Source organism: Schistocerca gregaria, chromosome 3, assembly GCF_023897955.1.
Source record: "Schistocerca gregaria isolate iqSchGreg1 chromosome 3, iqSchGreg1.2, whole genome shotgun sequence".
NCBI lineage: Eukaryota > Metazoa > Arthropoda > Insecta > Orthoptera > Acrididae > Schistocerca > Schistocerca gregaria.
Window position 1 is genome coordinate 358,967,570 of NC_064922.1, and position 21,702 is coordinate 358,989,271.

General features: G+C 41.4%; 1 protein-coding gene across 5 annotated transcripts in view; it reads right to left on the reverse strand.

The window, feature by feature from the left end:
* LOC126354048 (dentin matrix acidic phosphoprotein 1-like) overlaps positions 1 to 21,702 on the reverse strand; it is a 172,753-nt gene that overhangs the window by 48,051 nt on the left and 103,000 nt on the right. For all 5 annotated transcript variants that reach the window (XM_050003394.1, XM_050003396.1, XM_050003395.1 and 2 more), the window contains 3 exons: positions 4,538 to 4,810; positions 4,111 to 4,383; positions 3,598 to 3,953 (listed from right to left, as the gene is read on the reverse strand). In XM_050003394.1, the coding sequence (XP_049859351.1) occupies positions 3,598 to 3,953; positions 4,111 to 4,383; positions 4,538 to 4,810 (902 nt within the window). The remainder of the gene's footprint in view (positions 1 to 3,597; positions 3,954 to 4,110; positions 4,384 to 4,537; positions 4,811 to 21,702) is intronic.

Consider the following 21,702-nt stretch of genomic DNA (forward strand, 5'->3'; position numbering starts at 1 on the left):
GAAACAATGTGTGTATAGTGTGTGCAGTGACTGATAGTGAAATATGAGTGAATAGTGTGGCATTACATTATTTAATGAGTTATTTGTAAATAAATTATTGTATACCAGGAGTAAAATCTAATGATTGTCTCTAACTAGAAGTCTGTAAATATATGTGTATACGAATTAGCTTATTGTAAATTGATCTAAGCTTGTAAATACTTTGACATGTCCTATATCCTTGTAAAAAGAGATCTACGGATGAATAAAACTACTACTACTACTACTACTACTACTACTACTACAAGCTAAGCTGCAACCACTGCGCTGCTTTTCCATGGGTATGACAACCAACAAGCTGTCTGTCCAACCTTCATTAGACATTTTCCTTACCTCAACAGCACCATCCCTCCTCCCTTTCCAACACCAAAGAGACCTATATTCTACCTATGCACCCAGTCATTTTACTTCTCTTTTCTGCTATCCCCCCTCCCATGACTCCACCTATCTGCCCGACCCTCTCTTCACCTCAACCCTGCACACTCCCACAATGAGCACTTTACCATCCCCCACCTATACCCTGCTGTCCCCCTCCCCCCCCATCCCAGCCCCCCCCCCCTTACACCCATCACTCGATTGTCTTTCCCATAATGCACTGCTCGTCTTAACAAATTAAATTTCAACACTCTCTTTTACAAAGGGAGCATTATCCTATAAAGGGTTAAGATATGACACTACAGCCTCTCTATTCACTTTGCTGTTGTTGTTGTTCTAGTCTTCAGTCCTGAGACTGGTTTGATGCAGCTCTCCATGCTACTCTATCCTGTGCAATCTTCTTCATCTCCCAGTGCCTACTGCAGCCTACATCCTTCTAAATCTGCTTAGTGTATTCATCTCTTGGTCTCCCTCTATGATTTTTACCCTCCACACTGCCCTCCAGTACTAAATTGGTGATCCCTTGACGCCTCAGAACATGTCCTACCGACCGATCCCTTCTTCTAGTCAAGTTGAGCCACAAACTCCTCTTCTCCCCAATTCTATTCAATACCTCCTCATTAGTTATGTGATCTACCCATCTAATCTTCAGCATTCTTCTGTAGCAATTCACTTTACTAGACATGTAAATCTTTCTACAAACTTTAGTTACCAATTACAGTTTAATAATGACTGATGTTACAACTACCTAATGGTTAATGATATCTGTGTCAATGAGGATATCTTCATCTGTGTCAATGAGGATATCCTCAAAGAGTCCAGGTCTGTTTGTTACCTGTAAGATATAATATTTCTCTGTTAACTATGGGTTTCCAAATTCTCTGTTCTAAGTAGTTTTTGGAGAAATTATTTAGTATTGTTTTGCATGATGTTTTACCACATCAAGCACTCACAAAACTGAAATCATACAAAATCCATTTTTGGTTGATTGAACTCTCCTTGATGTATTGATGAGCTGAGGGTTTTGCTAAAGATTTCTGTTACATCTTGGACTGAGTCTCGGGTCAGCATGAAGACCCAGTTATAAGTTTATGCCCCTGATATTGGTACTTGGCTGAACAGTCCCACACACAGTTTCAGTTTCATATAACCAAGTTTATATTTCTTATTTTTTGTGGCAAACATGTCACCTCCTTTTCCATTATATTATGCTTTCAACACATACTTTGACCTATTTAAAAATGTCAATGCTGCTGATTCTGTGTTTTAGCTAGCTTTCTGTAACTTGCAATTATGTGAACTCAACTGCCATTTTTTGGAGCACATTGAACTGGCACTTTATTAAGAATGCTCTGCGCAGCTGACTGCTCTAGCCTGTCACAGATGTAATGAAGTCTCTGAATAGCCTTCTATTTTACTCAGATCCAGGACTTGAAATTATCTGTGTGGACAATTCTGCAGATTGTGAACAAAGCCAGTTTTCTCAACCTTCTCTGTCAGTTGCTGGAATACTCCTACTACTGCCTCTGAGCCCAGATGACAGGCATCATTTGCTGTGGTATTTACCAAAATCTGTTGCTGGTTACACCTCTCAATGACTGACAGAACGGTCAGTCTAGCACGTTGAATGAGGCCTCCAGACATACATATTGATAGCATGATCCCTCCCATCTGTTTTCTCGAGGGATACCATTATGCATTCTCTGTTCAAATTACCGACTACTAATGGAGCACTTACCCTTTTGTGCATATTTCTCCTTGACATAGGACAAATACAAGGGTCAGTTTCAGGGGAAGACATCACCTCAAATATTTTGGTAAGGGGTATGGTTGTAGTATCCTCAGCTTTTTCTGCCTCCCTTGTACAGAGCCTCCAGAGTCACCACTCACAGTCAAATCAGCAAACAGTTATTAACTCATGTATTTTTTGGAGCTGAGACAGTATCCACAGGAGGGAACAGTACTTGTGGTACCTTTGCAGGATGCACAAATGAAGTATACAAATGACAATAGTGCTGCTGTCTGTGGTTAGTGGTTACTGCCACTGCCTGGGGTGCTGTAGGTTACCAGTTGAAATTGACTACCAGATATTATTTGCTATTTAGTATTTATAATTTATGCAAGATTCTTGAAATATTTTGTTTTTTTAATGTTTGAATCATGTGGCAATATTTGTAAAAAGACCAGCATTATGCAATATTCTATGTCTGTGTAAACAGCTGCACTCTACATCCAGGAGGGGCTGTGTGCTGTTGTCAGTAATAAATGTGCTTTTAGCTCTAAGTCCTGTACGTCACTGATGACCTTGCCTTCGGATCTGGACACGTTTGTGACTTTTCAGTTCAATTCAATATATTATCATCCATTTTATCATTACATGTTATAGGAACTGCCATATGGGAAGACTTAAGGGTAATAGTATTGCATCCCTTTGATCTCACGATTTGCACTCTATCAGATATTGGATCTCTTTCTCATCCACCCTTTCTATTCAAATAATTTAAGATTTTTTGCTCTTTTTTTCTTTCCTCCCTTCCTTTTATGAAGAAATACCATGTGTCTAAAATCTGAAATTCACTGGTTTTTACATGTAACTGTTTAATGGCTGGTTTCATGCAAATAAGTAGACTTTTTACCTATTGTTGAGCAGAGTTTTACAAAAATGATGCATAATAATTGTATAGATAAGTGAAACATTAAGTAGGATAGCATTATTCCATAAAGTTGTCTATAATGAATTACCTGCCACTGAAAATAAATCAGGCAATGTAAATAACTGAAAAATAAATAACACTACTTATCAAAGGAAAGTACTTCTGTATTACAAATAACTTCTAGCACTAAAAGCAAATTTAAACATCTGTTCTGTTTCATGTACATGCCCTCAATAAAAATCTGTGAGTATTGCATCTTAAGCATTGGTCTTGCAGTATTTGAAAATGCTATTATTTTGCAATTAGGTAAAGGGTCCATGTAGGTTCATATAAAAATTCTCCACATTGATTAGTAAATAACACATTTTATATGAACTTCTACTTTTTTTAAAAATTGAATTGAATCTGTGTGTATCCAGGAAAATCCCCTGTAACATTCAACATTATTCACTGAAAATTGTCATAATGACATCATAAATAAATACTAATGAAATTAATAGGTATAAATGCCTACCTCAGCTTAGCTTACCTTAGACTCAAAATAATATGCTCTTTCATCCATATTATGTAAATTACTGAAATCATCATTGAACTTTGAAATCTGTGACTTTTTTCTCATAAAGTAACCTGTTCCTAAATTATCTGTCACTGAATGTTCAGTGCAAGGCATGAATTGTTGACTTTTCTGAGGTGCATTTCTTCCAGCATATCTCTGGTTTGAGTATGGTTCTATTCCTTTAAGTTTCATTTTCAGAGAACTATCCAATTTACCATTATACTTATTAATGAAAAGTGGTTTAGAACTGATACTCATAACAGAATTTTCTTGTGGAGCAGTTTCTTCTTTGCATGCAAGTAGTTCATACTGTTTCAGTCTTGAGGTATCTGAAAAGTATAGTCACCAATTTATTTATTATTTAATGGGACAGAACAAACAGATACAGGTTATCAACAAGTACTTTCATTTATACTAAATAATTTATTGCAGTTATCCATATCTATTGTGAGCGGCAATTGTTTAAATATGAGGTACATGACAGACCTCTCTTGGAAAAGCCTTTCTCAGAAAAATCTGTCACTGAATGTTCAGTGTAAGGTATAAATCCTTGACTTTTCTGAGCTGTATTTCTTCCAGCAGATCTTTGACTTGAGCTTTGTTGTATTCCTTTAAGTTTAATTTTCATATAACCATCTAGTTCACTATTATACTTCCTGATGAAAGGAGAGCTAGTACTGACACTAGCAGCAGAATTTTCTTGTGAAGCAGTTTCTTCTCTGCATGCAAATAGTTCATGCTGTTTCAGTCTTGATGTACCTGAAAATTACAATCACTGACTTACTCATTATTTACTGCAAAAGAACAAGATAAAATTACCATCATGTATTTTAATTTATACTAAGTAGGTTGCTGAAATTATTAATATCATCTGTGTGCCACTGATTGCTGAACTTTGAAATATGTGGCATACCTATCATTAAACAGCCTTTCTCCAAATTATCTCCCACTATATGTTCAGTGAAAGGCACAAATTGCTGACTTTTCTGAGGTGAATTTCTTCCAGGATATCTCCGACTTGAGCTTTGTTTTATTCCTTTAAGTTTCATTTTCATAGACCCATCCAATTTACTTTTATACTTTTTGATGAAAAGAGGACTAGAACTGACACTGGTAACTGAAGTTTCTTGGGAAGAAGTTTCTTCTTTGCATGAAAGTACTTCATACTGTCTTAGTCTTGATGTATCTGAAAAGCATAATCACCAATTTCAGCACTATTTACTGCATAAGAACAGCAAAGATACACATTACCAATCTATCATCTCTGATGGTCTATGTTTAATGGTCTGTGTGATAATCTCAGGTGACCAATATCAACACAGAAACATAAACCAGCAGGTTCAGTCCCTGTAAACACAGTTCAACTGTAGTTTCTAAAGGTTCTCATAGTTTACTGAAATTCAAAAAGACAGTATCTACTACAAATTATGATACTTCAAAAGATGATATACTGCACACTTTATATTCTGGTTTTGACAGAAACAAGGTACACTGAAGACATTCACACAGAGATGTGACAGATCCATTGCCTCTAACACATATTCATCACAGCTGCAAAAAAAGTCTACTCAGCCACATACACATATTGTATTGCATAAACACCATCATAAAGGAAAGGCATCAGGTATTAAATTAAATGGAAGCAGCAGTGTCTCTGGGTTCCTTCTGTAAAGTAGACTAACAACAAATTGTAGGTAGTTTTTGTTGCAGTTACAGGCAAATATAAGAACACACACAAAGTTCTAAGCATTTTAAGGTGAATACAGTTTCTATATTCCACATAAATCCAGAGTAGAAAGAGGGACCAAGACCATGATACAAATCGAAATATACCCCAAGAGTGGAGTCAAGTTACTGTGACAAAACAGAATAGTGAAATGAGAAAGACAGACTGCTCCATTGCAGGGTTGATTGGTGTCTGGAAGTGGTGCTGAGCTCTGGTGGTGTGTGCAGGACCTGAGGCAACAAGGTCTCTTGATGTTCAATCATCCCAGCTCCTGGTGGCTGGCCCCACATTGCCAGTGCTGGTACAGGTGGGTTGATTAGCAACATCTCATGTCAGTGCCTTGCAAAATGTTGTCATAGCCACAGCAGTGGCACTGGTACAAGACAAGTGGTAACATGGAGGGTTACCACATCCTCTCCATTTTGGGGAATGACAATGAGTTGATGAAATCCTGGTGTCCATCTCCTGTACTGCAGGCTGTCTTGTGGTGTGCAACAAGGTAGCATTCATTGTCTCCTGGGCCTTAGAGACCACCACCTTCAGTTTGTGGTAACAAGAGCACAGGGCCAGAAATGGCCCTGATGATGACAGTTCTGCTGTGAACAAATTCCCTGGATGTGATGCCAGCTGCCAGGGGCACATAATGCTCCTTGGGGGAGGGATCAGAATGTGCTGGGGCAGCTCCTCTGGCCCATCTGGCAGCTCTACCTCATACAACACCAGTCCCCAACAATCCAGTGTGTGCTGAAATAGACAGCAGATGAGTGGACTGAGGACAAGGGGGAGCACAGTGCAGGTGGTCAGATCAAGGAAAGAGGTGATGGCCCAAGAGACAGTGGAGAGGACAGAAGGACAAAAAAATCAGGTTCCAAGACGTGGGTCACCTTTTGAAGGTGTGCATGGGGGCAGAGGAATTTGGTCTCCCACCCACAAGCATTACTGGATGCAATAGCACTCCAACAGCCTGTCACTGGCCTGTAGCATGAAGAAGGGCTTACAAAGAAGTGCTTACCCTGCTGACCAGGGATGACCCGCTGGAATCCAACACTAATGGTAGACAAAAGCACTTGCCCAGATGGGGGACTCTGGTACAAAGTGTGGTGACAGAGGTCAATGAGGCATGTGAAGGGTCAGGAGCAGGAGGTGCAGCACTGTGTGCAGCTGATGTCCATACAGCAATACTGCTGGGTTCTTTTAGTCAACAGGAGTGCACCTGTAAGAACTTAGAAAATGCATACGTGCCTCTTCTGCCCAAGCATTCTCAACATACTTCTTGATCTGTGTCTTGAGGGTTGAAATAAGGTATTCTGACTCTGTTGGATTGTGGGTGAAATGGGGGTGCCCTCACATGGTGGATGCCACGCAGCCAAAAAAGGAAATAAAATCCTTGAAAGAACTGAGAAGTGAGCTGTCACCCCTTTATCCATCACCAAGGTGCAAGGAAGGCCTTCAATGGAGAAGATCTGGGTGAAGGTACACTCAGTAAACTCTGCCAATGTAAAGTGGGAGTTGACAATGTATGGGAAATGGGAGTAAACATCAATAATGAGCAACCAAAATGCACTCAAGAAGAAGCCCATGAAGTCCAGGTGCTCAGATTCCCATCACTGCATTGGTGCTGGCCATAACAAGTAACAGTGCCACAGGGTAGCCTGGTGATCTGGATACTTGGAAGATGCACTTAGCCAGTAGATGCAGTGGTGAGCAAGCATCTTTTCTGTGAGGTCCTCCAGTGACTGTGAAATAAGAGCTGAAAGTTATCCTACTGGAGGGAAGCCGAATGATCACCTGTGACATGGCATGTTCCATTATCAACAAGATCACTCCATCAATGACAGTTAGTCTGTGGTGCAGCACAAAATAATTACAAAGGGGTCCAACACTCAGCCTTGAGTTTGTTCAGGCCACCCTCACTTGACGTGTTGCTCCATTTGGCGGAGAACAGAATCCATGTTGATAGCATGAGTGATATAAGAGCTCATAGTAGGAAAACCATCCAGTGCCTTCTGAACTTCCTCATTGAGATAAAAGCAAAATATTTCCTCCAACTTGGAGTCCGGGTTTGGACCCACACAAATACATGAGAGAGCATCTACATTGGAATACTCAGCCATCTAGCAGGAACGAATCTCATAATGATAATGGCTGAGGAGTAGGGTGGTCTGTGGTCTGTCTTATCTGGTAGGTGCAGATTGGGGCCAAAGGGAGAATCTAAAGGCCTTGTGGTCTATGACAAGATGAAACTTCATGCCCTATAAAAACACTGGAAACCTTCTTGACTGCACATGTGGTCCAGCAAGGCCCCTAGCCCAAACTGGCAAGCATCTAAGACAGGTAGCTTATTCAACTGAAATGAGGCAAGGGACTGATAAAACCTACCTTCTACAGTTATGAATGTTTGGTCACACACATACATCCAGACAAATGGACACCTTTTTATAGTAAGTGCATAAGAGGATACACAATGGTGGTCATTGAAAGAAATGAGATTTATCCAAATTGCACCTGAGACCCATGTCCTGCAGTGTCTGAAACAGAATCATAAGACTTCACAGATGGTCCTCAGTGGAGGGTCATATGATCACAGTTTCTCCAGATAGTTGATACAACAGGGAACATGTTGTGTAAGCTGTTCCAAGAAATGTTGGAAAAGAGCTGAAGAGCTTGACACCCCAAAGACCAAACTTTTCTCCTTGTAAGAACCATAAGGGACATTGAGAACAAATAACTGCTGAAATTCCTCACCAAGCAGAAGCTGCAGATGTACCTCAAATAAATCCAGTTTGGAATGGCAGTGTCCTCCCATCAGTTTCAACACCAATTCCTGATGATGCAGGGTACAGGTCAATCACAACCTGTGTATTATTTATTTATTGTTCTGTGGGACCACATTAAGGAGAAGTCTCCATGGTCATGGAACAAGTCAATACATGAAATTATAACACGATTGTAGAAACAGATAAAATGAAAGATAAGAAACATATTCAGTTGTAGATTGTAGAAACAGATAAAATGAAATGTAAGAAACATATTCAGGCAACAAGTCGTTAGTTTAAATAAAGCAAATCAAGAATGTAACACTGGAATTTGCTTAATTTTTTAGCGCTTCCAGGAGCTCCTCGACAGAACAGAAGGAATGAGCCATGAGGAAACTCTTCAGTTTAGACTTAAAAGTGCTTGGGCTACTGCAAAGATTTTTGAGTTCTTGTGGTAGCTTACTGAAAATGGATGCAGCAGAATACTACACTCCTTTCTGCACAAGAGTCAAGGAAGTGCATTCCACATGCAGATTTGATTTCTGCCTGGTATTAACTGAGTGAAAGCTGCTAACTCTTGGGAATAAGCTAATATTGCTAACAACAAACGACATTAAAGAAAATACATACTGTGAGGTCAATGTCAAAATTCCCAGACTATCGAGTAGGGGTCGACAAGAGGATTTCGAACTTACACCACACATAGCTCAAACAGCCCGTTTTTGAGCGAAAAATACCCTTTTTGAATCAGAAGAACTACCCCAAAAAATAATACCATATGACATAAGCGTATGAAAATATGCGACTACTTTTCATGTTGAAATGTCACTTATTTCAGATACTGTTCTAATGGTAAATAAAGCGGCATTTAGTTTCTGAACAAGATCCTGAACATGGGCTTTCCACAACAGCTTACTATCTATCCGAATGCCTAGGAACTTGAACTGTTCCATCTCGCTTATAATATGCCCATTCTGTCTGATTAAAATATCAGTTATTGTTTAATTGTGAGTTAGAAACTGTAAAAACTGAGTCTTACTGTGATTTAGCATCAAATTATTTTCCACAAGCCACAAACTTATTTCATGAACTACATTATTTGATAATGTTGCAATATTACACACAAGATCCTTCACTACCAAGCTGGTGTCATCAGCAAACAGAAATATTTTTGAATCACCTGTAATACTAGAAGCCATATCATTTATATAAATAAGAAACAGCAGTGGCCCCTAGCACCGACCTTTGGGGAATGCCCCATTTAACAGTGCCCCATTGGGACTGAACATCACTACCACTCTCAACATTGCAGAGAATTACCTTCTGCTTTCTGTTCTTAAAGTAAGAGGCGAACCAATTGTAAGCTACTCCCCTTACTCCATAATGGTCCAACTTCTGCAGTAATATTTTGTGGTCAACACAGTCAAAAGCCCTCATTAAATCAAAGAAAACACCTAATGTTTGCAACCTTTTATTTAATCTGCCCAAAACCTCACGGAGAAAAGAGACTATAGCATTTTCAGTTGTTAAGCCATTTCTAAAACCAAACTGTACATTTGACAGCAAATTATGTGAATCTAAATGCTCCAGTAACCTTGTATATACAACCTTCTCGATAACTTTAGCAAACACTGATGGCATAGAAATAGGTCTATAATTGTCAACATTATCCCTGTCTCCCTTTTTATAAAGTGGCTTCACTACCGAGTACTTTAATCGGTCAGGAAACTGACCACTTATAAAGGAAAAGTTACAGATATGGCTAAGTACTGGGCTAACATACATGGAACAATACTTCAGTATTCTGCTAGATACCCCGTCATATCCATGCGAGTTCTTGGTCTGTAGTGATTTAATTATTAACTCAATCTCCCTCTTGTCAGTATCATGGAGGAGCATTTCAGGTAACAGTCTCGGAACACTTTTTTCTACAAGCACTATATGATTCCCTGTTGGGACTAGGTTTCTATTTAGTTCACCTGCTATATTCAGAAAGTGATTATTAAATACTGTACATACTTACTTATCAGTAACACGGACATTCCCACTACGCACTGATTCTATATCCTCGACCTGTCTCTGCAGACCAGCCACTTCCTTTACGACTGACCATATGGTTTTAATTTTATCCTGAGACTTAGCTATTCTATCTGCATACCACATACTTTTTGCCTTCCAAATAACTTTTTTTAAGCACCTTACAATACTGTTTGTAATGAGCTGTTGCATTTAGATTGTTACTGTTTCTAACGTTTTGATATAATTGCCACTTTGTTCTGCAAGATATTCTTATCCCTTTAGTCAGCCACCCAGGCTGCCTGTTTGTGCTAGTACCCTGTTTTGAACGTTCTAACGGAAAGCAACTTTCAAAGAGCATGAGAAAAGTCTTGAGGAAAGCATTATATTTATCATCTACTGTATCAGCACTATAAACATCTTGCCACTCTTGTTCCTTGATAAGGTTTACAAAAGTCTCTACAGCAACTGGATCAGCTTTCCGAAAAAGTTGGTAACTATATTTAACACGTGTTGCAGCACAAAAATCTTTTAGACTTAAAATTTGTGCATCATGATCTGAAAGGCCATTTACCTTTTTGCTAACAGAATGCCCTTCTAGTAATGAGGAATGAACAAAAATATTGTCTATGGTTGTTCTACTGTTCCCTTGCACTCTCATTGGAAAAAATACAGTTTGCATAAGATTATATGAATTAAGGAGGTCTACCAGTATCCTTTTCCTTGCACAATCACTTATACAATTAATATTGAAGTCACCACATATAACTAACTTTTTGTATTTCCTATAAAGTGAACTCAGAACCTCCTCTAGCTTTAGCAAAAATGTTGTGAAATTGGAGTCTGGGGATCTATAAATAACAACAGTAGGAAGTTTAGCTCCACCAAATTTAACCACACCTGCACAACATTCAAACACCTTTTCAGTGCAGTACTATGAAACATCAATTGACTCAAATGGGATACCGTTTTTCACATACATGGCTACTCCCTCACACTGCAAAGAGCTCCTAGAAAAGCTGCCAGCCTACCTGTATCCTAGTAAAGGAAGCCTCTGAATTATCTCCTTATTTAGGAAGTGTTCAGATATACCAATACTTTCAGAGTCAACATCTATAAGCGGTTCACTAACTTTATCTTCAATACCTTGTATATTTTGATAAAATATACTAATTCCCTCATTAATTGGATACCTAAGCTTTGTCGAAAGTGGTTTCTTTGTTATAGAGACTTCCCTTAAGCAGGAATACCTATCAGCTGACTTCAATCTAAAAAAGGTACAGCTCTAACACCCACAATTACCGGAATTTTCCCATGAGTGATCCCCCCCCCCCCCACCTATGCTGTCACCTATAAGCTTTTCCAACCTCTCCTTTTCATACTTGTTGAGGTGCAGGCCATGTCTAGTGAAACCCGTCCTGCTGATAGACTCCACCGACACCACTGAAATGTGACTCATGCCTTCTGTCATCAGCGCACCCCCAAGTCTCATGTTATTACGCCTGACGGCTGTATTAAGATGAGGCCAATCGTGATGCTGAAACAGTTCCACGAAATGCATATTCGTGTTGCCAGTCTGAGTGGCTATCTTTTCCAGGTCACCATCTATGTCATACTCCCCATCCCTATCAATACTATTACCATCCCCACCCACAATCACTACCTGATCCTCTTTAGTAAAATCCCTACATAACCCCCCTATGTTAACAGTCACCTGAGCCAATCCTGCATTAGGCTTCACAATGCTGGTGACCAGGTACTCACTCCCCAACACTTCCTGCAACTACTGGCCTACACCTCTACCATGAGAACTACCTAACAGCAGAATCTTCTTCTTTCTCTTAGACTTTGCAACTGTCCTAGCCACCGTAACTGCTGAGGTCTGCTGCATACTTCCTACATCTGCAGCTACTAGAGATTCCTCCCATTGCAAACACCAATAGTAAAACTATCTGAAAATCTCCTTCTCCTAGCAGATCTCTTGCCAACAGCCAGCTCCCATTCCCCAACCCTCTTCTTCCTCCTCATCCTATCTAGCTCCTCCTGTGCGTTTTTCAACAGCGCCTGAAGGGCACAGATCTTACACTCCTGCTCCTCTATCAACTTACTCTTGCTACATAACCTGCACTTCCAGGAGAGGATCTCACCAGAATGCCCACTGGCTTCCCCACTGCATTTCACCCCCCCCCCCCCCCCCCCAGTGAAAATACTTTCAAATACTTTGAACAAGTCTCACACCACAATCCACTACTCATGAACCTACAGCAAAGACCACACTTCTCATTCATGGTAAAATTTTACAGTTATTGAAACAAGAAAACAACTTTATCTAAGTTCCGCTACTACAATAAAAAGATGTTAAAAACTGACTACAATAATCACAAACTTGCTCTAAAAGGGAAGTAACTACTAATATTGACAGTATTAATCAACAACAAATGAGAATATAACAAAATACTAACACAGAAAGAAAATCAAATGTCTAATGACACAGTAACAAAACTGAAAGCAGTTCACAAAAATTTCTTCTGAAGTTATTTCACTGGAAAACACTAAGAACACCGGTTGAAGACTACTAAACTTCCTAAATAAACTACTATACACAAACAATTAATTAGTACTTAGCTTTCGATGCGCCGCTACAGCTGCAACTGGTCAGCACGGAATGTAAACACGGGTAAGAGGTTAAGTTGCTCGATACGAAACACTCACAAATATCAGGTCACAACACAAGGAAGGCAGAGGTGAATGAAGAAACCACTAATAAGTCACTTATATAGTAAATATTATCACAAAAACCGTTAAAATATATATCTGAAAGCTAAAAATAGATGAAAACTTAGAGAGCAATCTCACACACAGTCACGCACTTATGACGTCACACCAAAGAGTGTGTATTTAATTGTAACATTAAAATCATTGCAAAGACATAGATGGTTTCTTGATAATTACAAATGGCATAGCCCATCATCTGGGCAAAATAGGTTCAATGACATCCAAAGTCATCAGCCTTTTGAGCTCCTCCGTCAACTGATCATGTAGCAACAGCTGCATCAGTCTAGCCAAAAGCAAACAAAGATGTCCTGTTGATTTATGGGTAATATGGGCCTGCCAAGCCCAAGTGAAAAACTGGCCAAAAAGCTCTTGCAAAGTAGGGTACTTGGTCAGAAACAAGATTAACTAAATCAGCCACTGTGAACCAAAATGCTGTGAAAGCATCAAAGCCAAACAAGTTTTCCACAAAAGCACTATCTGTCATAAGTAAAGTTAATGAGTGGACCACTGATTTGTAAGCCATCTCTCCTGTAAATTATCCAAGAATGGAACTCTCTCATCCACTGTAACTTATAAGACAATGTGTTGCTGGAGACACTGGCACTACACCAAGAAACAGATACATGTGATAATTAATAAGAGACACTGCTTCACTCATATCTACACTCCTGGAAATGGAAAAAAGAACACATTGACACCGGTGTGTCAGACCCACCATACTTGCTCCGGACACTGCGAGAGGGCTGTACAAGCAATGATCACACGCACGGCACAGCGGACACACCAGGAACCGCGGTCTTGGCCGTCGAATGGCGCTAGCTGTGCAGCATTTGTGCACCGCCGCCGTCAGTGTCAGCCAGTTTGCCGTGGCATACGGAGCTCCATCGCAGTCTTTAACACTGGTAGCATGCCGCGACAGCGTGGACGTGAACCGTATGTGCAGTTGACGGACTTTGAGCGAGGGCGTATAGTGGGCATGCGGAAGGCCGGGTGGACGTACCGCCGAATTGCTCAACACGTGGGGTGTGAGGTCTCCACAGTACATCGATGTTGTCGCCAGTGGTCGGCGGAAGGTGCACGTGCCCGTCGACCTGGGACCGGACCGCAGCGACGCACGGATGCACGCCAAGACCGTAGGATCCTACGCAGTGCCATAGGGGACCGCACCGCCACTTCCCAGCAAATTAGGGACACTGTTGCTCCTGGGGTATCGGCGAGGACCATTCGCAACCGTCTCCATGAAGCTGGGCTACAGTCCCGCACACCGTTAGGCCGTCTTCCGCTCACGCCCCAACATCGTGCAGCCCGCCTCCAGTGGTGTCGCGACAGGCGTGAATGGAGGGACGAATGGAGACGTGTCGTCTTCAGCGATGAGAGTCACTTCTGCCTTGGTGCCAATGATGGTCGTATGCGTGTTTGGCGCCGTGTAGGTGAGCGCCACAATCAGGACTGCATACGACCGAGGCACACAGGGCCAACACCCGGCATCATGGTGTGGGGAGCGATCTCCTACACTGGCTGTACATCTCTGCTGATCGTCGAGGGGACACTGAATAGTGCACGGTACATCCAAACTGTCATCGAACCCATCGTTCTACCATTCCTAGACCGGCAAGGGAACTTGCTGTTCCAACAGGACAATGCACGTCCGCATGTATCCTGTGCCACCCAACGTCCTCTAGAAGGTGTAAGTCAACTACCCTGGCCAGCAAGATCTCCGGATCTGTCCCCCATTGAGCATGTTTGGGACTGGATGAAGCGTCGTCTCACGCGGTCTGCACGTCCAGCACGAAAGCTGGTCCAACTGAGGCGCCAGGTGGAAATGGCATGGCTAGCCGTTCCACAGGACTACATCCAGCATCTCTACGATCGTCTCCATGGGAGAATAGCAGCCTGCATTGCTGTGACAGGTGGCTATACACTGTACTAGTGCCGACATTGTGCATGCTCTGTTGCCTGTGTCTATGTGCCTGTGGTTCTGTCAGTGTGATCATGTGATGTATCTGACCCCAGGAATGTGTCAATAAAGTTTCCCCTTCCTGGGACAATGAATTCACGGTGTTCTTATTTCAATTTCCAGGAGTGTATTTCAAACTGAAGTGGCTTCCCTCTCAAACACACATTGATGAATAACTTGTTAAAAACCATTGCAAGGTTGTCACATGCAGGGCTGACAACATTAATGTTCATTGGTTGACGGGCCAATGGTGCTGCATGAGCAGACAACTCCTGACATACCACTGTATATTCCTTACTTCCAACAGCAAGAAATTGAAACAACCTGGTTGGTCATGTTGAACAAAAAACGCGGGGCATGACAAAAATGGTTTGCAGGAAACGGCATGCTAGGGATGTGTTTATGCCATGTGCCATTTACAGGGTGCCTGAAACCAAGTACCTGCTGTCATCCAAGTTGATAGGGGCCGCTTCCACCCTAAATCCAGTAGGGTGTGCACTGGATGAGAAACTTTAGAAAATTTAAATGATTGGACAACAGAAAGCTGTTCCATAGTGTTAATGGAAGACTACTTATATTGGGAGGTAACAAAACAGTACTTCTGACTGAGACCCTACAAGTCTGCAGCCCAAGCACGATTGATGAGGTTGTTTCCTGCACTGATAAAACTCTATCCTTGCTAATGTGATGACAGCAAGCAACAACGGGGAACAACGGGGAACAGGGTTCCTGAAGTGAGCCAACTTTCCTAACAAGTGATGCATGTGGGGTGAAATCTACGAGAGAAAAAGAGCCTTGATAGTATTAGCATCCATTGCCTTGAAGGTAGTAAAATGGTGCAATAAGAACTTCTTGTGTGGGTCCCACTCCTCTGAAGACTCATCATAGCCTTGAAAGAGAGGTGGATGGGACAGCAGTTGCTGTGGCTTTGTAAGTAGTCCAGTCAGTATCCTGTGCAATATGTCACGTGTTCCTGCTGTTGCAATTAAACAATTACAATCACTGCTTGCTTTGAGGCTGCTGCTGCAGCAAACTTTGAAAGGATGCACTGATCACCATTGTCAACTTGCCAAGAAACCCATATTAAAGTACAATCACCATGACCACCACAGATGTAGTAAATACCCAAATAAAAACAAGCACAAATTTATAAATGTTTTAATGTGAATACAATTCGTTTACTCCACACAAGTTCAGAGCACAAAGCCAGACCAAGTCATGATAGAAGTCAGAAGAAGATGAATGGTAACATGGTGGGTTGCCACAGTTTTAATGTACTCACACTGATAACCATATGAATTACATTTAGGTTATATATTTATATTTTATACTTTAAAAACTTCGCTATGCCTCATCTTACACTACTTATCTATCATTTTTATCTGTTGATTCATACAAAGCATTTATATAACTTCAGTAATTTGAGAAACAACTATTACTAAGGGTTATGAACTTGTTTAATGTGAACATTACTACTAAACAGAATTTAGGTCCCTGATTCCAAATATTGCAATAAATTGTAGAAGGAGTGGCTAATAAGATAATCTTTCCAGAATGCAATTTCCACTCTACAGCAGGATGTGCACTGATATGAAACTTACTGGCAGATTAAAACTATTTGCTGGCTCGAGACTTGCACTTGGGACCTCTGCCTTTCACAGACAATTACTCTGGACTCAGCTACCCAACCATGGCACACAACCCATCCTCACAGTTGCTTTCACCAGTAATTTGTCTCCTGCCTTCCAATCTTCACAGAAGCTCTCCTGTGAAACTTGGAAGACTAGCACTCCTGGGAGACAGGATGTTGTGGAAACATGGCTTAGCCACAGTCTGGGGGATGTTTCCAGAATGAAATTTTCACTTGGCAGTTGAGTATGCACTGATATGAAATTTCCTGGCAGATTGAAACTGTGTACTAGGCCGAGACTTGAAATTTGTACCTTTGCCTTTAACAGGCAAGAGCTCTACTGACATCCCCCAGGCTGCGACTAGGTCATGTATCTACAATACCCTTTCTTCACAGGAGAACTTCTGTGAAGTTTGGCAGGTAGGAGACAAGGTACTGGCATTATTAAAGCTGTGAGGACAGGTCATGAGTTATGCTTGGGTGGCTCAGTTGGCAGAGCACTTGTCCGTGAAAGGCAAAGGTCAGATGCTCAAGTCAGTTAGAGGCTTTTTTATCAGAATATGAAATTCTATTCTGTACCAACATAAGAAAGTGTAATTCATGTGGAAATAAGTGTTACTTCTAGTATTGTGGTTGTGAATTTCAAAGTTCATCTTAAATTCATTGTTACTGTTAACCACAAATACAATTAGGGAGTACCTGTCTTGGAATGTGAGTTTAAGAACAAAATCCCTTAAGAGGGTACAGAACTCAGGATTTTGGTTAACTATTTTAAATTTCCTTAAATTCACATTTTGACCAGGAAAATTCCAGGACAGAATAACAGCAATATTGAAATGATAGATTGTTACTCACCACATAGAAGAGACACTGTCACAGACAGGCAAAACATTGAAGAAATACAGAAATAAAGCTTTCCAACAAAGTACTTCCTGAGAAGAAGAATTGATCCACATTCACACAAAAATAACTCACACAAACGTGGCTACTGCCTCTGGGCTAGAACATGACTGCACAGTCAGGTCTTAGTGCCTGAAGATAGCAGCCATATGTGTGTGAGTTGTTGTGTGAATGTGTGAGAGTACTACTTCCAAGAAAGGTCTTCATACTTTTTAATTAACATTTCTTTGCCTGTGCCATCAATCTGATGGCAAACATCATACTTAGGTTATAGCAGGTGGGAAAGTTCAGTCATCGACAAACACACGTGAAGGAATGCAACTTTGCTAGCTTTTGGATGAATCCTTTCTCAAACTCTAGTACACTAGTACACATTCTTGCACATGCCCCCCCCCTCCCCCTCCCCCTCCCCCCTTGACATTCACCCACACATACGCACACACCTACAGCTATAGTGTGCTAACTGAATACACTATATTAGGAATGGAAATCGGGAGGTAGAGTGGGGTTAGGGGCTGTGGAAGGTGGGGTGGTGAGGGGAGAAAGGAGGTGGGAGCAGGAGGTGCGTGAGATAGGAAAGTGGGAGGGAGAGGTGGTAGGAAAAGATAAGGGTGCAACAAATGGGTACTGGAAATTGTGAGTTTATGCAGTGCACAATGATGATGACATGGAGAAATGGACTTCGAGGAGATGATGGAACAGAGGAAGGGGAGACTGTTGAAAAGAGCATGCTGGTGCTGTTTCTTGGTGCAGACTGAGGCCAGGAGGATGGCAGGAATGAAGAATGTGTTGTAGGAATAACTCTCATGAATGTTGCTCAGAAAGCTGGCACTGGTGGAAGGAAATGGACAGCACAGGTTGTGGAGCAGCCACTACAATCCAACATGTTGTGTTCAGCAGCATGTTTGACTCTGTTGGACCTTGCCTCTTTCTCCCAAACCAACACAATCGCAATGACAGTCTACCTGAGAATTGCTGTACCACCATTATGCATTCAGCTGTCACAGTGCAATTGTACAGGTGTGTGTGTGAGTGAGTGGTTGGGGGGGGGGGGGGGGGGGGCATATATAGTTACGTGTACACCATCTGAAAAAATGACTCATCCAAAAGGAAGTGAAGTTTATGTGTGACTGTCAACAACTCAGAGCTTAACTATTTGATGAACAGTTTCATTTACTCCTACATTATTTACATTCTGCCAGAACTCTCAATACTATTTTCAAATGATACTTAACATATAATAGTGGTACATCCCTAGCAACAGTCTGTTGCTTATAATTCACTGAGTGAATAAAAACAGTTATTTACTAGGAAAGCTTTCCAACAATAGAAAGTGAATAATGGAATATTAACAAATGTGAAAAGGATAGATTTCTACTCACCATAAAAACATGATGGGCTGCGAACAGGCACAACAAAAAGACTGAGCTTTTGGTCAAAGCTTTTTTTTTTCAGAAAAGAAAGGAGATCACACACACATCAATACAAGCAGGCACATCTCATCCACATGACCACTATTTCCAGCCACTCTGGACAGACTGCAATTGTTGCAATGAATGAAAGCAGTAACAATGGGGCAGGGAAAGGAGATGGATAGCAGGCTACAGATTGAAAAGGGGGGGGGGGGGGGGGAGGAGAGCACTGTCTAGTGGAATAAGTAGGGAAACGAAAATGGTAGGACAAAACTGCCAGGAACAGCTTCAGGAGGCTGTGTAAGAACAGGGTGGGGAGTGGAAAAGGAGAGGAGCAGATAAGGGAAGAGATTGCTGGGTTCTTTGGCAGAGGGCAGTGCAAAGCACTGACAAACGATGTGATTCAGTTGTTCCAGTTCAGTGTGGTCCTTTGTGATGACAGGGGCGCTCTTTATAGCTGGTTTTGTGGGTGGTGGGAAGATTGCAGGTGTATGGGGATATGGCATAGGAAATCTGTTTGCGGATTAGGTCTGAGGAATAATGCCTGTCTGTGAAGGCCATTGTTTAGGGAGTCCTTGTCACTACAGATATATCCTTCCTTGGATGACCACACTTTATGGCAGGGATTTATTCGTGTGGAAGAGATGGCAGCTGTTGAAATGCAAATACTGTTGGTCGCTGGTGGGTTTAATGTAGACAGAAGTGTTGATGGAACCATCTAAGAAGTGGAGGTCAATGTCCAAGATGATGGTATGCTGAGTTGAGGTGGTGCCAGTTGAAGTGGATGGGAGAGAAGGTGTCGAGGTCATGAAGGAATGAGGATACATTGTCTTGGGTCTAAGTCCCAATCATGAAGATATTCATGGCTGTGCCATGGATTTGTTTGGGAAAGGTGATGTTCAATACTGGCACAACCACAGACATGAGGGATGTTGTGCAGGGAGGTAGTGACAACAGTGACTAGTAGAAATTCAGGTAGTAAATGGGTGGGTATGGTGGGGAGTCGATGAGAGAAGTGGTTGGTATCTTTGATGTAGCGTGATGTAATCACATTGCTGGGTATAAATCAAAGTAAATGTCTGTATGAAATATTAATTTTGTCAATGGTAGCTGAAATAAATGTTCATGAAATCTGGTGCATAAAACTCAATTTGTTCAAAATAATAAATGTTGACAAGAACTTATCTTCATTTCAATGCTTTACTGCAGTTGATGTTTTCTGTAAGTTTCTTAAGTGAAAGCGAGCCTGAGAACACCATGGTTCTTAAAAAACATGAAAAGTCTGTTGTTGTTGTAGGTGAACAATTTATTATGTCACAGAGTGCTGCTCCAGCTCTTACAATGTACTGCAGCTCAGACACCATTTCTCACGTGTTTTATATACCCTTGCTAACAACTGATGAATTGTTGTGTACAAGAAATTTACTAATTACAATTACAGAAGTTGTTGATGATAATAAAAAGCATTATCATTCACTGCCTATAATCGAAATGCATGAAATGTGATACAAAGACGATTACATACTCTAGTTTTCATGGTAAAACAATCAGGGAGCAGAAACGAGAAGAGCAGATAAGGGCAAAAGAGTGGTGGGTGTGCCGGCAGAGAGCAGTGAACAATTAGGATGAGGGTAGGCAAATTTTGAAGAGATGACAGGAGAGAGGGGGCAGAAACTGTTGGGTGGAGGATGTGGGGACAGTATGTTCCTGTAAGTTGAGGCTGGGGTGACTTCAAGAGCGAAGAATGTTTTGTAAGGATAACTCCTACCTCCACAGTTTAAAAAAGCTGGTAGTGGAGCAGAGGATCCAGATGGCCTGGGTTGAGAAGAAGCCATTGAAATCAAGCACAATATTTCAGCTGCACGTCATACCACTGGGTAGTCTGCTTTGCTCTTGGGCACAGTTTGGCAGTCACCATTCATCCTGATGGACAGCTGGTTGATACTCACACCCATATAAAAAGCCATGCAGTGACTGCAGTAGAACTGGTATATGACGTGGCAGCTTTCACAGATGGCTTGGGCTCTGATGGGATGGAATAAGACTATGACAGGAATGGAATAGGAGTTGCTGGGTGGGTGGGTTGAGCAGGTCTTGAACCTGGGCCTTCCACAATAGTATGGTCACTATGGCAATGGGTTGGGATTGGGAGTGGCATAGGGATGGACTAGGATGTTGTGGAGGTTGGATGGGTGATGTAACAACTCTTTAGGAGAGATGGGAAGGTTCTTGGGTACAGTGCCCCTAATTGCAGGGCATCAAAGCTGTGATGAAGTATGTGGTTCAGTTGTTCCAGTCTTGGTTGGTACTGGATGATGAAAGAGTTGCTCCTTTGTAGCTGGTGGGAGGATTGGGCATATGTGGGGAAATGACATCAGAAATCTGTTGTTGGCTAGGTCTGGAGGATAGTGTCTGTCTGAGAAAGCCTTTGTGAGACCTTCAGCATACTGGTCAAGGGAACTCTTGTCACTGCGGATATGTCATCCACTGGTAACCAGGCTGTGTGGGAGGGATTTTTTTGTGTGAAAGGGATGACAGCTGACAAAGTACAAGTACTAATATCATTGAGGGAAGTGGCAACAAAATGACTATTCACACTGCTGTGTAGAATGTGCGAGACTGTGATACACCATCAGGTTTTTGGAAAAACATTATGCACACAATTCTGAAAATTGCAAGAGCTGACAAGTGTAAGAATTATCACAGAATGAGCTCATGCAACCCAGTTACTGTGAAGAATAATACTCAGAAGAAGGAAAACAAGATTGAAGGTCTGTTAGATGATAATTAGCTTGGCTTTAGGAAAGGTATTTCTGACATTGTGACCCAAAACGGAAGCCAGACTGAAAAAAATGAAGACATTTTCATAGTATGTGTCAACCTGGAAAAAGTATTCGACAATGTAA